Below are 16,222 nucleotides of genomic sequence, written 5' to 3' on the forward strand. Positions count from 1 at the left end.
AAGCCCAAATATATATAAAATTTAAAAAAAATTAGAAAGATAATAGAAGAACATCAAAGAGTAATTTGAAGAAAACAGGAAATAAAACAATCTAAATAGGCTAAAACCCACCAATGGCTAAAACAATTATTGTGAGCAGAAAAAAACAGCAAAAGACAAAAAGGCTGAGATTATCAAAAGATCAAAGATATAAAATCCTGCCTATAAAACTGTCTAAAATGTAATGGAAGCAGCATCTGAAGTATTAAAACAGACATCTGAAAGAGCTGAAAAGCAGTGAGCAAAATCCAATTGTTAAATTTATTGTTATCAGAATATCTTAATTCAAAAAAATCAATGGGTCAATTTTGCTTTTGCAGATATTTCTACTCATAACAAGAAATTCAGGCTTTATTATTTTATTATTATTTTGCTTCAATATCTTGAAATAAGATGTTTATCTGAACTTGTCAAATGATCATGGCTATAATACATCTAATGAAAAAATGTAGACTACAAATATAAGGATTATTCACTTGCTGAGATTTTTTTCTTTTTGCAGTGTAGATAGTCAGGTAAGGGATTGTGTTGACATTGACCTTCAGTAAATAAACTTAGTGTGGTTATAAAGAAAGCAATGCGAAGCAGAATGTTCATTCAAAAACCAAATCGTCCGTTTGCTTTCACATCAGCAATTTAAATAGACAAATTATTTTATAAAGTGGTTAGATGAAATTACTCTCTCTTTTGTTATTGCTTGGACAATATTTCAATGATCAACATTTTATGAAAACAGATTTTTTTATTAACCTTTTGCAATGTTTTAATGACACTAATTGAAAATAAGTTGAAAAACAAACAGGATAATTAGACTGCATTTTGTTGTGTTCTTGTCTGCAAACTTCCACAGATGTATCTTACTGCAGGCTAAAACAGCTTGTTTACACAATGGCAATTATGAGCACCAGAAACAACTTAGTTCCAATCCTTATTTTCAAACTTGATTAATCTTATTAGTGCTTATTCTTTTCAAGGTTTGACATCTCTACATGAGGGATAGTCTCTTTAAAATGACAATATCACTGCTGACATCAGGAAAGAGTCAAACTGCAGCAGAGCTGATCATAAATTGCTCTCAACTCTGAGTCTTTTTAGACCCACTAATGACCCTGGAGGAAATTTTTGTATCAAACATGTCCTTCCTGTGAACCATGCTCTCTGCAGCATCATGGGAATACACACAAACACCAATCAAAACACTGCTCGCCTTATCTTTTCCTTGTTTAATGTGAGTGTAACTGACCTCTTGAGCTTTTTTGGACAGTGGAAACTTTGCAGTTACATGAAAAAACATGAAAGTTGAAATGCACAAAGAAGAGTTTTAACTTTTTTTCCTTAAAGATAGTTTGTGCAACTTTAGAAAACCCCTCAGTGCAAAATAAGTGAACAAGTAACCTTTTTTATTTTGCTGAAATTATCCTAAAAAGTTCAGAATGTATCTTTTCTATACATACTCAAAAGCTCTGACCTATACTAATTAGCTTTCAGCCCATTGACATCCGTCTAAGTTAATGCACGACAGCTGTTCATCATGTGAAAGCTGGTTGATACTCACATTTATGATGTTACTCTTCTCCACCAAGCTCTGGATCTCAGTCAAAATATCCTGCATGGTGGACTTGAGTTTGCAGGTCTCAGGTGATCCACCTGCTGTCTCCCCAGTGAGCAGATCAGCTTTCAAACTCGGTGCTGTCCTCTCAGGCTCCATGCTCTCCTGGATCTGAGGCTATAAACACACACACACACACACACATACACATACACACACACACGCGGGACAAGGGTGGTGACACATGCCTCCTGCTCTCCTGTGTTTGTACACAGATAATAACATAGCTTCCTGTTCTGCCCCTGCTCTGCTGTAGTAAATATTACCATGTTGACGGTGGCCCGGCGAGTCAGCACAGTTAGCAAAAGAATGTGCCTGAGTAGGTATAGCAGTCTGCCCCAAGGGGAAAGTCTGATCAGCCACAAAGAGTTGCCTCCCTGTTTTTCTTTAAAGAAATAAGTGATCTGTTATAACTTGGTAAGACAAGATGAGAACCAAAACATGACTCGAGCTGTATGGTGACTCGATTACAAACAGGGGAGGTGCCTCTTCAAATGTTTCTGGTAAGAGCAGGGCGTGTCTCTGAACAGGGTGCAGGTAGAGCGGGAAGGTGGTTTGAAAACAAAAAGTAGGTTTCTGGTTGGTTTGTTGGTTGTAGGTGAAGTAGCTGTAGGTTGTTTGCAGTTCAAAGTTTGCAGATTGTTCACACTTTGTAAGACAAGTTTGACTTGAATTTTTCGACACAAGAAAGGTGTATGCATATGGGTGCATGTAAACAATACATCAACTTGAAGTGACAGGTGAATAAGTTGAGACTTATTTATGTCTAGGAGCTCAGAGTGCTTTGAACTAAGGGATCAAAAATTTTATTTCCCCTCAGGATTAAAGAAGTATATCTTCTTTCTTCTTCTTCTCTTTCAAAGAAGGAGTTTTGAAGTAATAAAATGCTCATATATTTGAGAAGTTTAACACAGATTGGACCAAGCTTGGGTCAAAAGTTTCTAGATATAGTTTATTATTTCTGTCTTACTCTAAAGTCGTGTTTAAAATGTTAAAATGTAATAATAAAGATTAGTAAACTGAGAGATATATGAAGTTTTGTTTCACATTTTTCTGTTATTCATAACTGCTGCTCAGAGAGCCATTTAAAGCTCCTGTGTGAAACTTTAGGGTTGTGTTGATTTTGGTGCTCCCTGTGGACAAAGCAGGATGATACACATCTTTACTGATCTTGTATCGTACATCTACGACCCCCGGCCACAACCCTTTCCTGTGTATTTCCCCCACTCTCTTCTCTCCCCCACTTCCTGTCTCTCTTCAACTGTTCTATCAACAAAGGCAAAACTGTCCAAAACCGGAATGTAAAAATGTAAACGTTTTTTTATTTAAATGTCTGTATATAAATATTGACAACATGCCTCAAACTCCTTCCATTGTAAAAGAAGTGAAGCCAATACCACCACAATGGGCACTGGCATATTGTGCTACCTGAAAGGGAACGTCTTTGAAAAAATAAACACTTGCACAAACATCAGCATGACAGGAACTAAAGGCTGATTTATACTTCTGTGTCGAATCCAATCAGTGTAGCCTACGCCAGGGGGTCCGCGTAGCTCCCGTACCTACGCAGTGGCCTACGCACGTAGCTGACGTGCACCTCCTCCAAAATGTAACTACGCGTAGAATCAACGCTGACTGCAAGCCCTGTGATTGGTCCGCTCGGAGATTGTATTTCCTGCAATTACAGCACTTCCAGGATCCCCGCTCATCGGCCGCACATCAGCCTTGTATTTCATCTCCTCCTCTCTATTCTTCATGTAATCATGTCTGTATGATAAACAGCAACATGTATCAGCTGTAGATTAACATATCACGCTCTGAATCGCTGTGGAAAAGTAAACAGAGATCGTAGCGGGGCCGGAAGGAGGTGACCGGCTATCAGAGAGACCACACTGCCCTCAAGCGTCACGGCGGAGAATTGCTGCGCGACACGGACACATCGACGCACAAGTATGTGGTGCTCATGTCCACATCAGCTCCTGCTGCGTAGGGGAGACGCAGAAGTATAAACCAGCCTTAACTGTCATGACAGAAAGCATGTTTGAGAAAAAAATATTTGACTTGTATTTTATTTTCTAGTCTGACCCATGTCCAATCAGTTCTAATGGAGGAGGGTGGCTGTATGAGCTACACAGCAGATAGTCAGCAAGGGGAGCTAGAAATATTTTTGGCATCACTTTTGGGGAGCTGTTGTGCTGTTCCTTTTTATACAGTCTTTGTGTCTAACATAAAACTCACAATGAATGTTAGTGTAAAAAAAAAAAAGACTTCTAGCAGAGTACGCTTGATCACCTCATGTGACACCCAACCCCCAGAAGGATCTATTTGATCACCTCTGACAGTTTTATATCTCATAAAGAGGTATCAGGTATCATTAATATTGACCTTTTTCATAACCAGCTGACAACTCCTCGTAGTATCTTTAATTGTCTTTTAAAAACAAATATTTTGGGAACATGTTCGGACACAAAACAAAAAACAAATGTCAGCCTTTCACAGAGAGTGAGGAGGGCTGCCATTACTCAGGATAATTACAGGTGGTTTGTGAGAAATTCCTCAGTTCCTTTAAGCATTCTGGCTTGAAGAGCAACAAAACATATAATTTCTGAGAAGTTGTCAGAGGAACCTTTTGCAAAATCTACTTTGTTACAAGAAGAGCAGTGTAAGCACCACCAGCATTTAGTCTGGCTTTTAGTGGACGATGTGAAGCCAGAGATGAGGGCTCAGGTCATGGTAAGGTCCTGTACTGATTCTGTAGATAATTACAGTTAGCAAAGGTTTTTTTTTCTCATTTAATCTTAAATGCTACTGCAGGATAAACTAGAGCAGGAGCCTCGTAATTTGTGTTATTTTCTTTTCTGTCGTTATATTTTCTTTATTTATTCAGTGCAACAAACAGGCCAACACAGATTGCTACAAAGATGTCCTTCTCTTATCACAGGAGATATACATTTCCTCCACTGGCTGAGCAATGTCCCCCAAAAAGATGAATATCAAAACTGGCCTCTGGCACATGTTGTGACATTTAAATGCCAAACGGTGGGAGGAATAAATACACTGAAAGGAAACAAGTTCCAGCAAAACTCCTGGACTGAACTTAAGATTAAAATTCCACTCTACAAATGTCAAAAATGTCCAAGTTTCACTCGATACGACCCCTTCTTCAAACTTAGGGTAACATGAGGACAAATGAATGGTTTGTAAATGTCAAAGAAGACGATGAAGACATGATGAGTGTCATTTAGGAGAGCAAGAATTTCAGATTCAGCTGAGGCATGTGAGTCTTCTGACAGCAGAGGGATAAGTGTTTGACCGCTGTTTACATTCATTTCAAGAATTCAACTAAAGGTTCAAATGAATTTAACTTTTTTAACAGTATGTTGGTTTTCATGATTTTAGAAGCAGGAGAGTCGCCATTGTTACTGATATGGAACTCCAAATTTAATTTCCCTCTGGAGCCCTTTTATGCTCTTTTGCTTATTTCCCATTACCCTTTCACATGTGAACTACTGTAAGCTATACTGCCCCAAACATACTGGAAATACTCATATAAAGATTTTATCCAAATGATCCTGAAAGGAGCAACGGATGAAAGTGCTTGTTCATAGTGAATTAACTTCCACTTAAGTATAGATTCTGTTTTAGAAAATGTAGCCTCTTTTGGAGCTTTACTATCATGAACTTTTTGCTCACGCAGTCCCTCAAAGAGTGGTAAACCTCCTCCCATCTTTACCTCTGAGAGACTCAGCCTCTCATGGAATTCCCTTTTTGAACCAAGTCATGTTGCAAAAATGTTGCAACTTGACCTAATTAGCTAGGAGATGTTAGGAATAGAGACAGAAAACGTGGGGAGCAGAGAGTTGGGGATGACATGTAGCAAAGGGGCTTAGTCAGGAGCCAAAACAATGACCGCTTTGAGTGCCACAGCCTTCATACATTTTTCATTTATTAATTTCTTTCACTACCATCACACAACTTTTTCAGTGTTTTGTTTTCCCCCTTCCCAACTTTTTTTGAAGTGTGTTGCTCGATTTGATTTGAAATAAGACTTTACTTTAAAAAAAAAAACAATACCAATTTACAGTTTCAACATTTTAAATGTTGTTTTTCACTAAATTCAACCAAACAGAGTTTGAATGATTTGCAAACTATCACGATCTACTTTGATAAACATTCTATACAGCAATTTATTTTTTTAAATTGGGGTGGGAACTTATTATTATTTCAGAAAGTGTGTCATTGATGAAGTGTGTTATTATTATTATTAAGATTCTTGTTTAATTTATTAATTTATTTGTGGCCTTTTTGCCTTTATTTGATAGGACAGCTGAAGAGAGACAGAAATTGTGGGGAGTAAGTAGCGGGGGGAGACATGCAGATAATGGTCGACCGGCCGGGAATCGAACTGGCGACCCCTGCGACGAGGACTGTGGCCTCCGTATGTGGGGTGCTTAGACCGCTAGGCCACCAGCGCCCCTGATGAAGTGTATTATTACCACTTTTTGTAATTACTATCTTATTTATTTTGTCATTTGTATTGTTCTTTTATCATTCATACTTAAATCTCCTTTTCAGACAGTATCATAGACAGGATTTTATACCTTTGATCTTTTGTTTTGGCCTTTTTTTAGTTTTTTAAGTTCTTCTTACAGTGTTTGTTTTATTTCCTTTTATCCATTTGTGTGTGTTTTTTTTAGCTTTTTTAAAATGTTGTTTTATTTATTTTTATATTGTTTCATTTCTTTCATCTCTAGGGTCTCAACCTTTTTAATCTTGTTTTATTTCCTGTATTCCTCACATTTCTCTTTTATGTTATTTTATCATTTCTTCCTCATTTGTCAAGCACTTTGTAACCCTGTTTTGAAAAGTACTGTTCAAAGAAAGTTCCTAATCATTATTATGATTATTCTATAAAGCTATCACAAGGAGTAAAGCACAAAACTTCAATGCACCTGTTCTGTCCTGTACCTGTGTATGAAACATCTGTTTGATTCTATTCTTTATAATATCTGTCAACGGAGCCCAAATGTTGGTGCATCCCTAATGAAGAGCATTTTCTGACAGCAGAGAAAAACAATAAGAGAAAAAAGTTCGAGTACATTTGTAAAGCAATATCTACCTGAGAGTGTGTCTCCTCTGAGTCCTCCAGTGAAGCAGGACCATCCATTCACCTCCGTCTGTTGGCAGAGTCACGTCATCCCGTCTTGAAAGTTTGCATTCTGGGAGTTCAAGGCCGGTTATCTCTCCTGCTCCTGTGCTCTGTGCAACACTCCGCTGTTTATTGTCACTGGCAGGTGTTTGTGTTTCTGTTGAAACGTCTCCCTCCTCACTGCAGGAGACTGAGCTCATTGTTTGCCCTTCAGCCAGACAGAAATCTGTCATCTCCTCCGGTCTGACATCCGGAAACGTCGTTCCTGCTGCATGTGCACCGGTGAGCTGACGTTCAGCAACATTGACACATGATTTGGAGGAATTTAAGACCTCATTGTGCATTACCTCATGGGTAGCCTGGAATGATACATTGGCACTTGTAGGCTTCACATCCTCCAGGTCTGTAGAAACTACCTGCAGAGGTTTTCTGAGAGTGAGTCTGTCACTTGAGACTCATTTACTGTAAGACTGTTTTTTATTTGGAGTCTCTTTCATCGACTCAGGACTGAGTATTGATGAAAAAGAGTCCAAAATTTCTCCTCAGGATATCCAACACTTGGAGTGACCTCTGTCTGACAAACTCCCTGAGGCCATTCAAACACACCTGGACTCATACTTTCATCAACCTTCATGTCCTGTGGATCCATCTCTAACACTATAGTAACCACTTTCTTTGGACTAACAGGGCCATCCTCACTGTGTCTCTGTTGTGTTTGGACGTCTGTAACCGTCCCCGGTTGTGCTGCTTGATGTTCAGACATCATCTCAGGGATAAAAATGGAACGTGTTCAGGATTTATGGGTGCAGATCCAGCAAGGGATGTGACATAAGGTGCTGAATTGAAGTCTTTGGAACTGTCTGCAACCGCGGCTGACAATTTTGGGTCCTGAGTGAAGGTGGTGTCATCCAGCTCTGCTTTCTGGGCTATTAAACTTGTGTTGGAAGTAAGAATCAAATCAGACTTTACAGGCTCTGTGTTATTTCCGGGAGGTGTCACATGTTCATTTCTCAAAGGACTGCTGTCAGTGTTCAATGTGTCAGGACTATCTCTTAGTCCGAGATGAGTCTGGAGGTTTGTTTTTGTATTCGGTGGAGCTGATTTAAACTGTTGTGGTTCCTGCTGGGTTTTTAATTTGATGATATCTCCAGCTGGGAATTCCTCAGCATCTTCTTTGTCTCCTTTGGTTTTGATTTTGTTGTAATTCTGATCACTTGCAGAGTATTCTTTGGTGTCTGTTGCAGGATGGGCAGGAGAAGCAGGAGGATGCATGGATGCATCTAAATGTGGTGTGTCTCTCTCACTTCTTGATGCTTCTTTAACCACTCCACTGGGAACATCTTGGTCTTTTTCCTCTTCACAGTGACCTTGACCAAACTGTGGAACAATGACATAAAAGATGATCACTCTCATATGCCTTATATTAGAAATCTCACACTGATTATAATGCAATAGTAACTTTCTACATTAAGGAAACATTCCCTGGCTTTTTGATAATTCTTCAAGTGTATGCGCACTTTCATTGAGAGCATCTGAAGCCCTTCTCTCCACTTGTTGACTTGCCTGTACTTGTATAACTCTCTGGTTTCCGTTCTCTGTGAGCAGAGTCAGATTTCCCCTGATGCTGTCCTCTAGTGCCCTCTTGTGGTTCTGGAGGTTGCTGACCTGCAGGGAGAGGCTGTCCTGGGCCTCAGCTGTGGATCTGACTGCGATAGAGTCCTTGAGTGTAACAATTTGTAACAGATCTCTTTCCATGTCTGTAACTTCTTGTAACAAGCCCTGAAAAAGTGAAGACGGCGACAGATGAACAAGTCAGTGTCGACAACATGCAGTCAGGTTTCTTTTCGTGGTTGTGAAACAAAATCAAGGCATGGATGGCTTTTAACTTTTTAAACTTGAATGATGATAAAACTGAGGTCATGGTGTTTGGACCAGGGGTGCAGCTCGCTCGGCTGGAAGTGAAGCTTCCACTAAAGCATCTGCCCCCTGGTGGCTGGCTGCGGTATAGGTCAAAAACTCTGTCTCTCTCCATCTCTCATTTGAATGAGGCTGCAGTCAAACTTTAAAAATTAAATACACATTGTAGGAATGTTTCTCACATCTGTATGCTGTGGTGATATGTAGTTATTATTTGACTGTTTTGTGTTCAAGGCCTCTTTTTTCTGAAAAGTTGTGTCTTTTTTGTTAGTTATTAGAGGTTAAAAAACAGGGTTTTACTTCCGGGTTTGCTTTGATTTACATTTGCCGGAGCGAGAAACTCCATAGGATCTTGTGACGCTACGCTGTATGGCAACACCGAAATTACTGTGGCAACCACAGAAATTCTCTACAGCGCAGACTCTGGCTGAGCAATGGCTGCGCATTGGAATGGTTCTTTTTGGCTTCAAAACCGTACAATGGGAATAGGCGGAGCAACGCTGTCCATTTTATATACAGTCTATGGTTTGGACCCAGTGGAGCCAGCGGTGTCTCTCCTATAGGTCTGGGTTCCCTGTAGATTTATGTAAAACCCATAGTCACAAACCTTGGCGTCAAAATGGACAGCGATTTTAAACTTGATAAACAAAGAAACTCAGTAGTTAAAACCATTTTTTATCATCTGAGGCTTTTATCCAAAATTAAATCTGTTGTATCTTTCAATGATTTTGAGCGCTCGATTCATTCTTTTATCTCGACCCGTTTGGACTACTGTAATGCACTTTACACTGGCATTAACCCAGCCTCCCTTGCTTGCTTACAGTTAGTCCAAAACGTGGCTGCTCACTTTTTAACTGGAACCCTGTTTGTTGAATGTTTGTTTTTAAGTCACTAGATGGTCTGGCACCTCAGTACATCTCTGACCTCATACGCATCTACGCCCCCTCCAGAGCACTGAGGTCTGCTGATCAGATGCGTCTCGTCGTGCCAAAAAAGCCGACAAAAGACGAGGGGTGACCGAGCTTTTTCAGAGGTAGCTCCTAAACTGTGGAATGAGCTACCCACCCAAGTCAAAATGGCCCGCACCCTGGATACTTTTAAATCACATCTTAAAAGTCTATTTTACTCCTTGGCTTTTATTACAGCATGAGAGTTTGTGTTGTTCTCTGTTTCTCTTTTAATTTACTGTATTTTAAATTTTAATATCATTTATTTCTACTGTTTGTATTTGTTGTGCAGCACTTTGGTAACCTTGTTGTTCTTAAAATGTGCTATATAAATAAAATGGATTGGATTGAAAATGAATGAGAGCTTTCAAATGGCTAACGGGGTCAGTTTACTCAATGGGTCTTACCTGCAGAGCTGGTGCATCAGTGATCAGTGCAGCCGAGCTATCTTTATGGGCTGGCTGACATGCTGACAACCTTTCCTGCAGGGACGTCAGCTTTTGTTGGAACTCCTGGAATAACTGGGCAAAACGCTCCTCATTACAAACACCGTCCTCGAGGCAGGTTTCCTGTGGACATTTAGGGCGCATCAAGCCTCAGTCAAACTGCTTAAATATTGTTGCACAGACTTTTTTTAAACCTTCAAGTTGAAGTTTTTTTAAAAGGCTGCTCTCAATTTTAGAAATGTGTTCCTGCCAATGATTTAAAACCGGGTATTTATGCAACATAAAGAAAATACTGCTTCCATACCTTTTTCCTATAGTTATTAACGAGTAGGCCTGTGATGCACATTTCAACTTACAGTTTAACATATTATTTTGACTGCTAATTATTTCCAATGACACTTACCTTTTCAAGGCGAGCCTCTTCTCCTTCCATTGCTCTTATCACAGCCTGAAAAATATTTCCACATATGATTAGTTTCACACTTTAATCACAGCAATCCGTCCCTGCACAGACAGACAGGCAGACAGAAGAGGGTTCTGTCTCTCTTAAAATCTGTGCAAACAAATCCACCTTTTCAACAAAAATTTGACACACCTCTCTGAAAGACAAGTAGTAACAAATGCAGATGAGAAGAAACAACAGATCTGTGTGTCCACACCCTCCTATGACTTCATACACTACAGTAACAACTGCCATTTTATAGCTACATGAATCAATGCTTTCTTACCAGAGCAGGCTCAACTTTCTCATCCTCTGGTTTCCGCGAATCTACAGGGGAGTCAACAGATTTTCTCAGCTCTTCAACTGAGGGTTCAGTGGGTTTTGAAAGAGTCTGAGGTGTTTGTAAATCCATCTGCTTCTCAGAGGAGCTGTGCTGAACATTGGTGAAAAAGTGATTGTATTTTTCAAGCAGTTTTCTGCCCTCTTCCACCAGAGCAGACTTCTGAAGGGTGCTGTTTTGTAGAGATGACACAAGCTGGTGTATGTCCTCTGTCCTCCCCCTGGAGAGGAAATCAAGGGCAGTGTTAAAGATAAATCACTCAAACTCTCAAATAAAGACAAGAGGCAATAACTGAGCTTTCTTTTTTAGCCAAATTAACTTAGGATGAATGTTAAAGTATTAAAATAATGCTCTTTTCATATTGCAAGTCTGCTGCAGTGTTGTAACACAGCTCTGCTGTCACCACGCTTAGGTACTTTCATATTTACTTCTACTGTCTGTCTCACCACTATCTGTTCTCTCTTTCTTCATCCCCCTCTATCCCTCTTTCCAACCCCAACTCAGTTGAGGCAGGTGGCTGTCTAACATGAGTCTGGTCCTGCTGGAGGTTTCTGCCTGTTAAAAGAAGTTTGTCCTTGCTGCTGTAACTTGCTAAATGCTGCAAAGTGCTCTGCTCATGGTGGATTAAGATGAGATCAGACGGAGTCCTGTCTGTAAGATGGGACTGGATCTTATCCTGTCTTGATGTTGGGTCTCTGTTAATAATAGAACATAGAGTATGGTCTAGGCCTGCTTTGTTTGTGAAGAGTCTTGAGATAACACTTATTGTGATTTGGCACTATATAAATAAAGATTGATTGATAGATGTAACCTTGCAACAGCCTAACACTGGTGTCCCAGTGTTGACAGCAGGAGGCTCCCATACACACACAGAATACTGTTCAGTGATCCCATCTCACCTCTGTTACTCTGAAGTTATTTACAATCGATCAAGCATTATTTATATAGCACCTTTCAAATGAAATTGAAATTTGAAATTGAAATTGATATTGAAAGTGCTTTACAGCAATGAAACATGAAAAAAGCAGAAATAAAATATTGACAGAACAAACCAATATTAAAAAAAACTAAAGTTGATTTTAAAGTAGAGAATAATGAATACCAACAACAATAAAATATATGTCATTAGAATTAAATTAAAGCATCGAAATAACAATAATAATATAAATAGTTAAAATAAATACATAAAAAGGGGGAAGGATAGACATTGAAAATAAAATAAATGCACTTCATATATCAATAAAGCTGAGTAGAAAAATAATAAAAAATGATGAAAAATTAAAATAAATAAAATGACGAAACAACAATAAACAAAAAAATAAATCAAAACCCTACATAAAAGCCAGACTAAATAAATACATTTTTAGTTTAGTCTCAATATCTCCACCTCCAGCTTTGATGCTTGCACAGCAGTAAGACCAGTCATTCATAATGAGGTAAGAGATTACAGGAAACATTAGGTTTTAATATGAAAAGGGCCGAGGAGAGCAAAAGTTGTCATAACCTGCACAGCTTAAGGTGCATGAGAGGAAAAATTAAATAAACTAAAAGTATTAAGTCAAGTTTTGTGTCAAAATGAATGATCTAATGATGTGGGATGACCTATATGTTGCTACAAAGTGTACTTCTATATGGAGAATAATGATGCTCCACATGTGCCATAATGTCATCAAAAGATAATCAAGTAGGTGGTGATTACATGTCCTGTTTATGACCTCTTTACTGCCTCTTGTCACTTAACAAAAACCAGATCATGTGATTAAGGATGTGTCAGTCATCTCTGGGTTTAACCGGCTGAAAACCTTACAATCGCTGACTCACTGGTCAAAACCACCACACTGAACTTCTGACAGCTTCCAGATTAATTACCTTTAGGTGTGCATTTGCAGATTTAGTTACAACCTTTTTGTTCCTACTGATTGTAGACAAGTTCTCTTTAGGAAACTTGGAAAATGTTTTCTTTTGAGTGAGAGTTTGAACTTAAATAATAAAAATACCAAATCTCAAATAATCAAGATCATCTCACCTCTGTTGCAGCACTTCCTCTTGCAGGACACTAACGTCTTCTTTATTTGCCGCTTTCTCCTCGACTGCTTTCAGCCATTGTTCCAATGTTCGATTTCCTTCTGAAAGCCTACAACACATGGAGCACAAACACATGGAGCATGAACACAGGCTTGGTATGACACAGACCCATGCATTACGCAGCACTTTGTGTATTAAAGTTATATCACAGAGGAAAAAAATTACTCTGCTTCAGGATATATAAGCTGACAAAGAAGATTGGAGGAAAACGAGTCAAACTTGTCCTTCAGTCTTCTTTTTAATCTGCAGAGTTTGAGCGGTATGAAACTCTGTGACAGTTTGTACTCAGAGCTGGTCTCAGTCACTCAGAGAGGTTTCCTTTTTTGTCAACAAATGACTGGAACAAACTCAAACTATGATGAGCTGATCCTTTTTGGGTAAACTTCAGACAAATTTAGATAGATTTAGAAAACAGTCAACATTTAATTATGTCGATTACCTAGTTATATTGTATATTTGGTAAGATGTATCAGACTTAACACAGAATATTTGGAAATAAATAGCTATCAATTTAAAGAACAAAGAAGGCAAAATGCATCTTGTGTGATTAATCAATACAATGTAAACCCAGACTCTTATCTAAATCATTACACACTCTCACCTGCTTATTTTCTTTGCACACATGTCCTGATGACAACCTTTAAAACTCAGTTAAGTGGAGTAGCAGCTCCAGAAATACCTGTCCAGCAGCTCTAATGGCCTTATTGTAGTGTGTAAGTATGCATGTTATCTGGAGCGATGTTTGTAATTATACCACATGGCTGAGAGGAGACGTCAATCAACATCACTCAGATGTAACTAATGTGGGCATGAAAGGATAGATGTATTAAATCATCTAAAATGTGCCCCTAGACTGTGGAACTCTGCCTCTTGACATTAAAACGGTGAGCTCTCTGGGTGTTTTTAAAAGTAAACTTAAGACTTACCTTTTTAATCTGGTTTTTAGCTTGGAGTAATTTCTCTTTTAGCCCTGGACTGCCTTATTACCATTACAACCATTTAAAAAAAGTATTTTTTATTGTTGTTTTATTGTATCTCATTTTTTATTTTTTTTATTTTTTTTCTGTATTTATTTGAATTTATTTAATTGATTTTATTCTATTTTTATTTTTAAGTATTTTATATTATTGTACTATCCCCTGTCTTGTTTTAGTCTTGTATCATTTAATCTGCTGCTGTTATTTTCTGTCTCTGTTCTTTTGTGAAGCGCTTTGGGCTGCATGCTTGAATGTATGAAAGGTGCTATATAAATAAAAACGAGTTGAATTGAGTTACCTGTCGAGAGCCTTGATGTTCCTCTCGGTCTGTTCCTCCACCTCAGAGAAGAGCTGGTGGGTGTGTCGGACTTTCTCCTGCAGCTGGATCCCGTCCGCAGACACACTCTGCAGGCTGACTGAGCTCGCTAAGGAGGAAATGACATGCAGGTCCTCCAGCACACTCTCCGCCTGCTCGTCCTGAGCCTGGAGCTCAAACAGTAGATCCTGTGTATGAAAGAGACATTGTGATCACAGTTTCTCAGTATTCTTTACAAGTGTGTGGAATTACTGAAACAGGCACGAAAATAAACACAAAACATACTTTTTGCAGGTTAAATATGGTGGTGTCTGATCTGCTTTCCATCTGTCTTTTAGTCTTCTGAGTATCCCTGCCAGTTATTTTAAATACTACCTTTAGAGGAGCACCAGAATCATATTTTTCAACAGACTTAACAGAAATGAAATTGAGTGAGTGCTCTGACTAAGCATGACGTGCGCTCCATTGACAGAAATCTAGACTCAAATATTGCTGATGTCATATCCCAAGAATAAAGACCAAGTGAAGGTTTGATGGATGATTTCAATGACTTCCCCGATAATGGTTTTGCTTTATGAAAACTCGTCTTTGTTACTAGAAGTTGTATGTTTGTTTGTTTGTTTGTTTCTGGGGTATTGCATGTTTTCAGTAATGGAGCGACGCCTGCGAGCTAATTCAGGCAGACAACATGAGCTGCACTGCTATACACTTCACATGTCCCGCTCTCACAACCATCATCCAATCCCGCCCTCTGCCTCTCAAATTGGCGGTCTATTGAAACCGGGAAAATCTCCCATCTCTCCCTCTGCCTGTCAACGCCTCTGCTGCCTGCATGCCTATTGCTGAATTTTCTTTCATCCCCACTGCTCCCCCGGCATCCAACTGATGGCTCCGGGGGTGTTCAGTATGTTTTGCTCATCCCTCCTCAATGTCTGCATGTAAACTTATCTGCAGGGAGTGATGAGGCCGGAGCCTGGGTGCCAAGCATGAATATGTATTTGCTGCTACAATAAACAATTTAAACATGAGTTGTCTGACTGAAATATCTATAAGGATGGACGTATCAAATGAAAGCACAAATGTTGAATTGATGCATCATGCTCAGGAACCCGACAAAAATAGAAGTCTTGTGTATCTGTTCCGGAGGGATCTGGATTGCTAGAGCTGAGATGCAACACAGCAGAGCCAGTAGAAGCACACATTGTCTAGAGTGAAACAGCTCTGTTGGCATGGTGGAGTGAAAACAGACACAACATGGATCTGGGGGAAGTTGCGGTTATCCTTACTAAGTGGCACTATAGTGTGGCGCGGGACCCCCCTTTATTTAACCCTCCTGTTATGTTGCGGGTCAAATCGACCCTTTTAAAAGTCTATTTTAGGCAATATATGCCTTCCAAACCAGCTAAATACAGCATAAAAATCTGGGCAGCATGTGACAGAAGAGGAGTCATGTTAATTTGTCAACATCACTTCATAAAAATAAAAAAATAAAAATTTAAAGTAAAATAAACAAAAATCTATGTCATGTAAAACTATTGTACTTGTATTTAGGGCTTTCTAATATACATTAAAAAAAGTTTTAACATGAATTTTAATGAAAAACAAGTGAGTTATCCTCATTGAACCATGATCTGTGAGAATTAAAAAACACCAATGGACCAAATCTTGATTTAAATGGTTAGTTATGGAGTTAAAAATTAGATTTAAAATGTGCATTGGGATTTTGTGTGGTTCTGACACTTTTGGATAATTGAATATGCCCCAGGTCAAATTGACCCAGGAATATTAATGCTGAAACGAACATAACAGAAGGGTTAATCTGCCGGTAATAACCTGATTATTAACCTGGTTAACAGGGTTTTAAAATCCTTACCCTAACACATGTAGTATGCTTCCTTCAATGAAACTTTGACCTCTTTTCTTTCTGTTTCTGTTGTTGTTCTGACAGCTTGTAG

The 16,222-nt window shown here is 38.9% G+C and overlaps 1 protein-coding gene across 1 annotated transcript in view; it reads right to left on the reverse strand.

Annotated features, from left to right (window-relative positions):
* The window catches only part of LOC117824574 (nesprin-2), a 113,859-nt gene that overhangs the window by 68,000 nt on the left and 29,637 nt on the right, over nt 1–16,222 (reverse strand). The window contains 11 exon segments of the mRNA XM_034700107.1: nt 1,595–1,765; nt 6,768–6,805; nt 6,808–7,251; nt 7,299–7,562; nt 7,565–8,174; nt 8,367–8,576; nt 10,069–10,230; nt 10,511–10,555; nt 10,836–11,109; nt 12,916–13,023; nt 14,250–14,455. Coding sequence (XP_034555998.1) covers nt 1,595–1,765; nt 6,768–6,805; nt 6,808–7,251; nt 7,299–7,562; nt 7,565–8,174; nt 8,367–8,576; nt 10,069–10,230; nt 10,511–10,555; nt 10,836–11,109; nt 12,916–13,023; nt 14,250–14,455 — 2,532 coding nt within the window.

This window comes from Notolabrus celidotus, chromosome 13 (assembly GCF_009762535.1).
Source record: "Notolabrus celidotus isolate fNotCel1 chromosome 13, fNotCel1.pri, whole genome shotgun sequence".
Taxonomy (NCBI): Eukaryota; Metazoa; Chordata; class Actinopteri; order Labriformes; family Labridae; genus Notolabrus; species Notolabrus celidotus.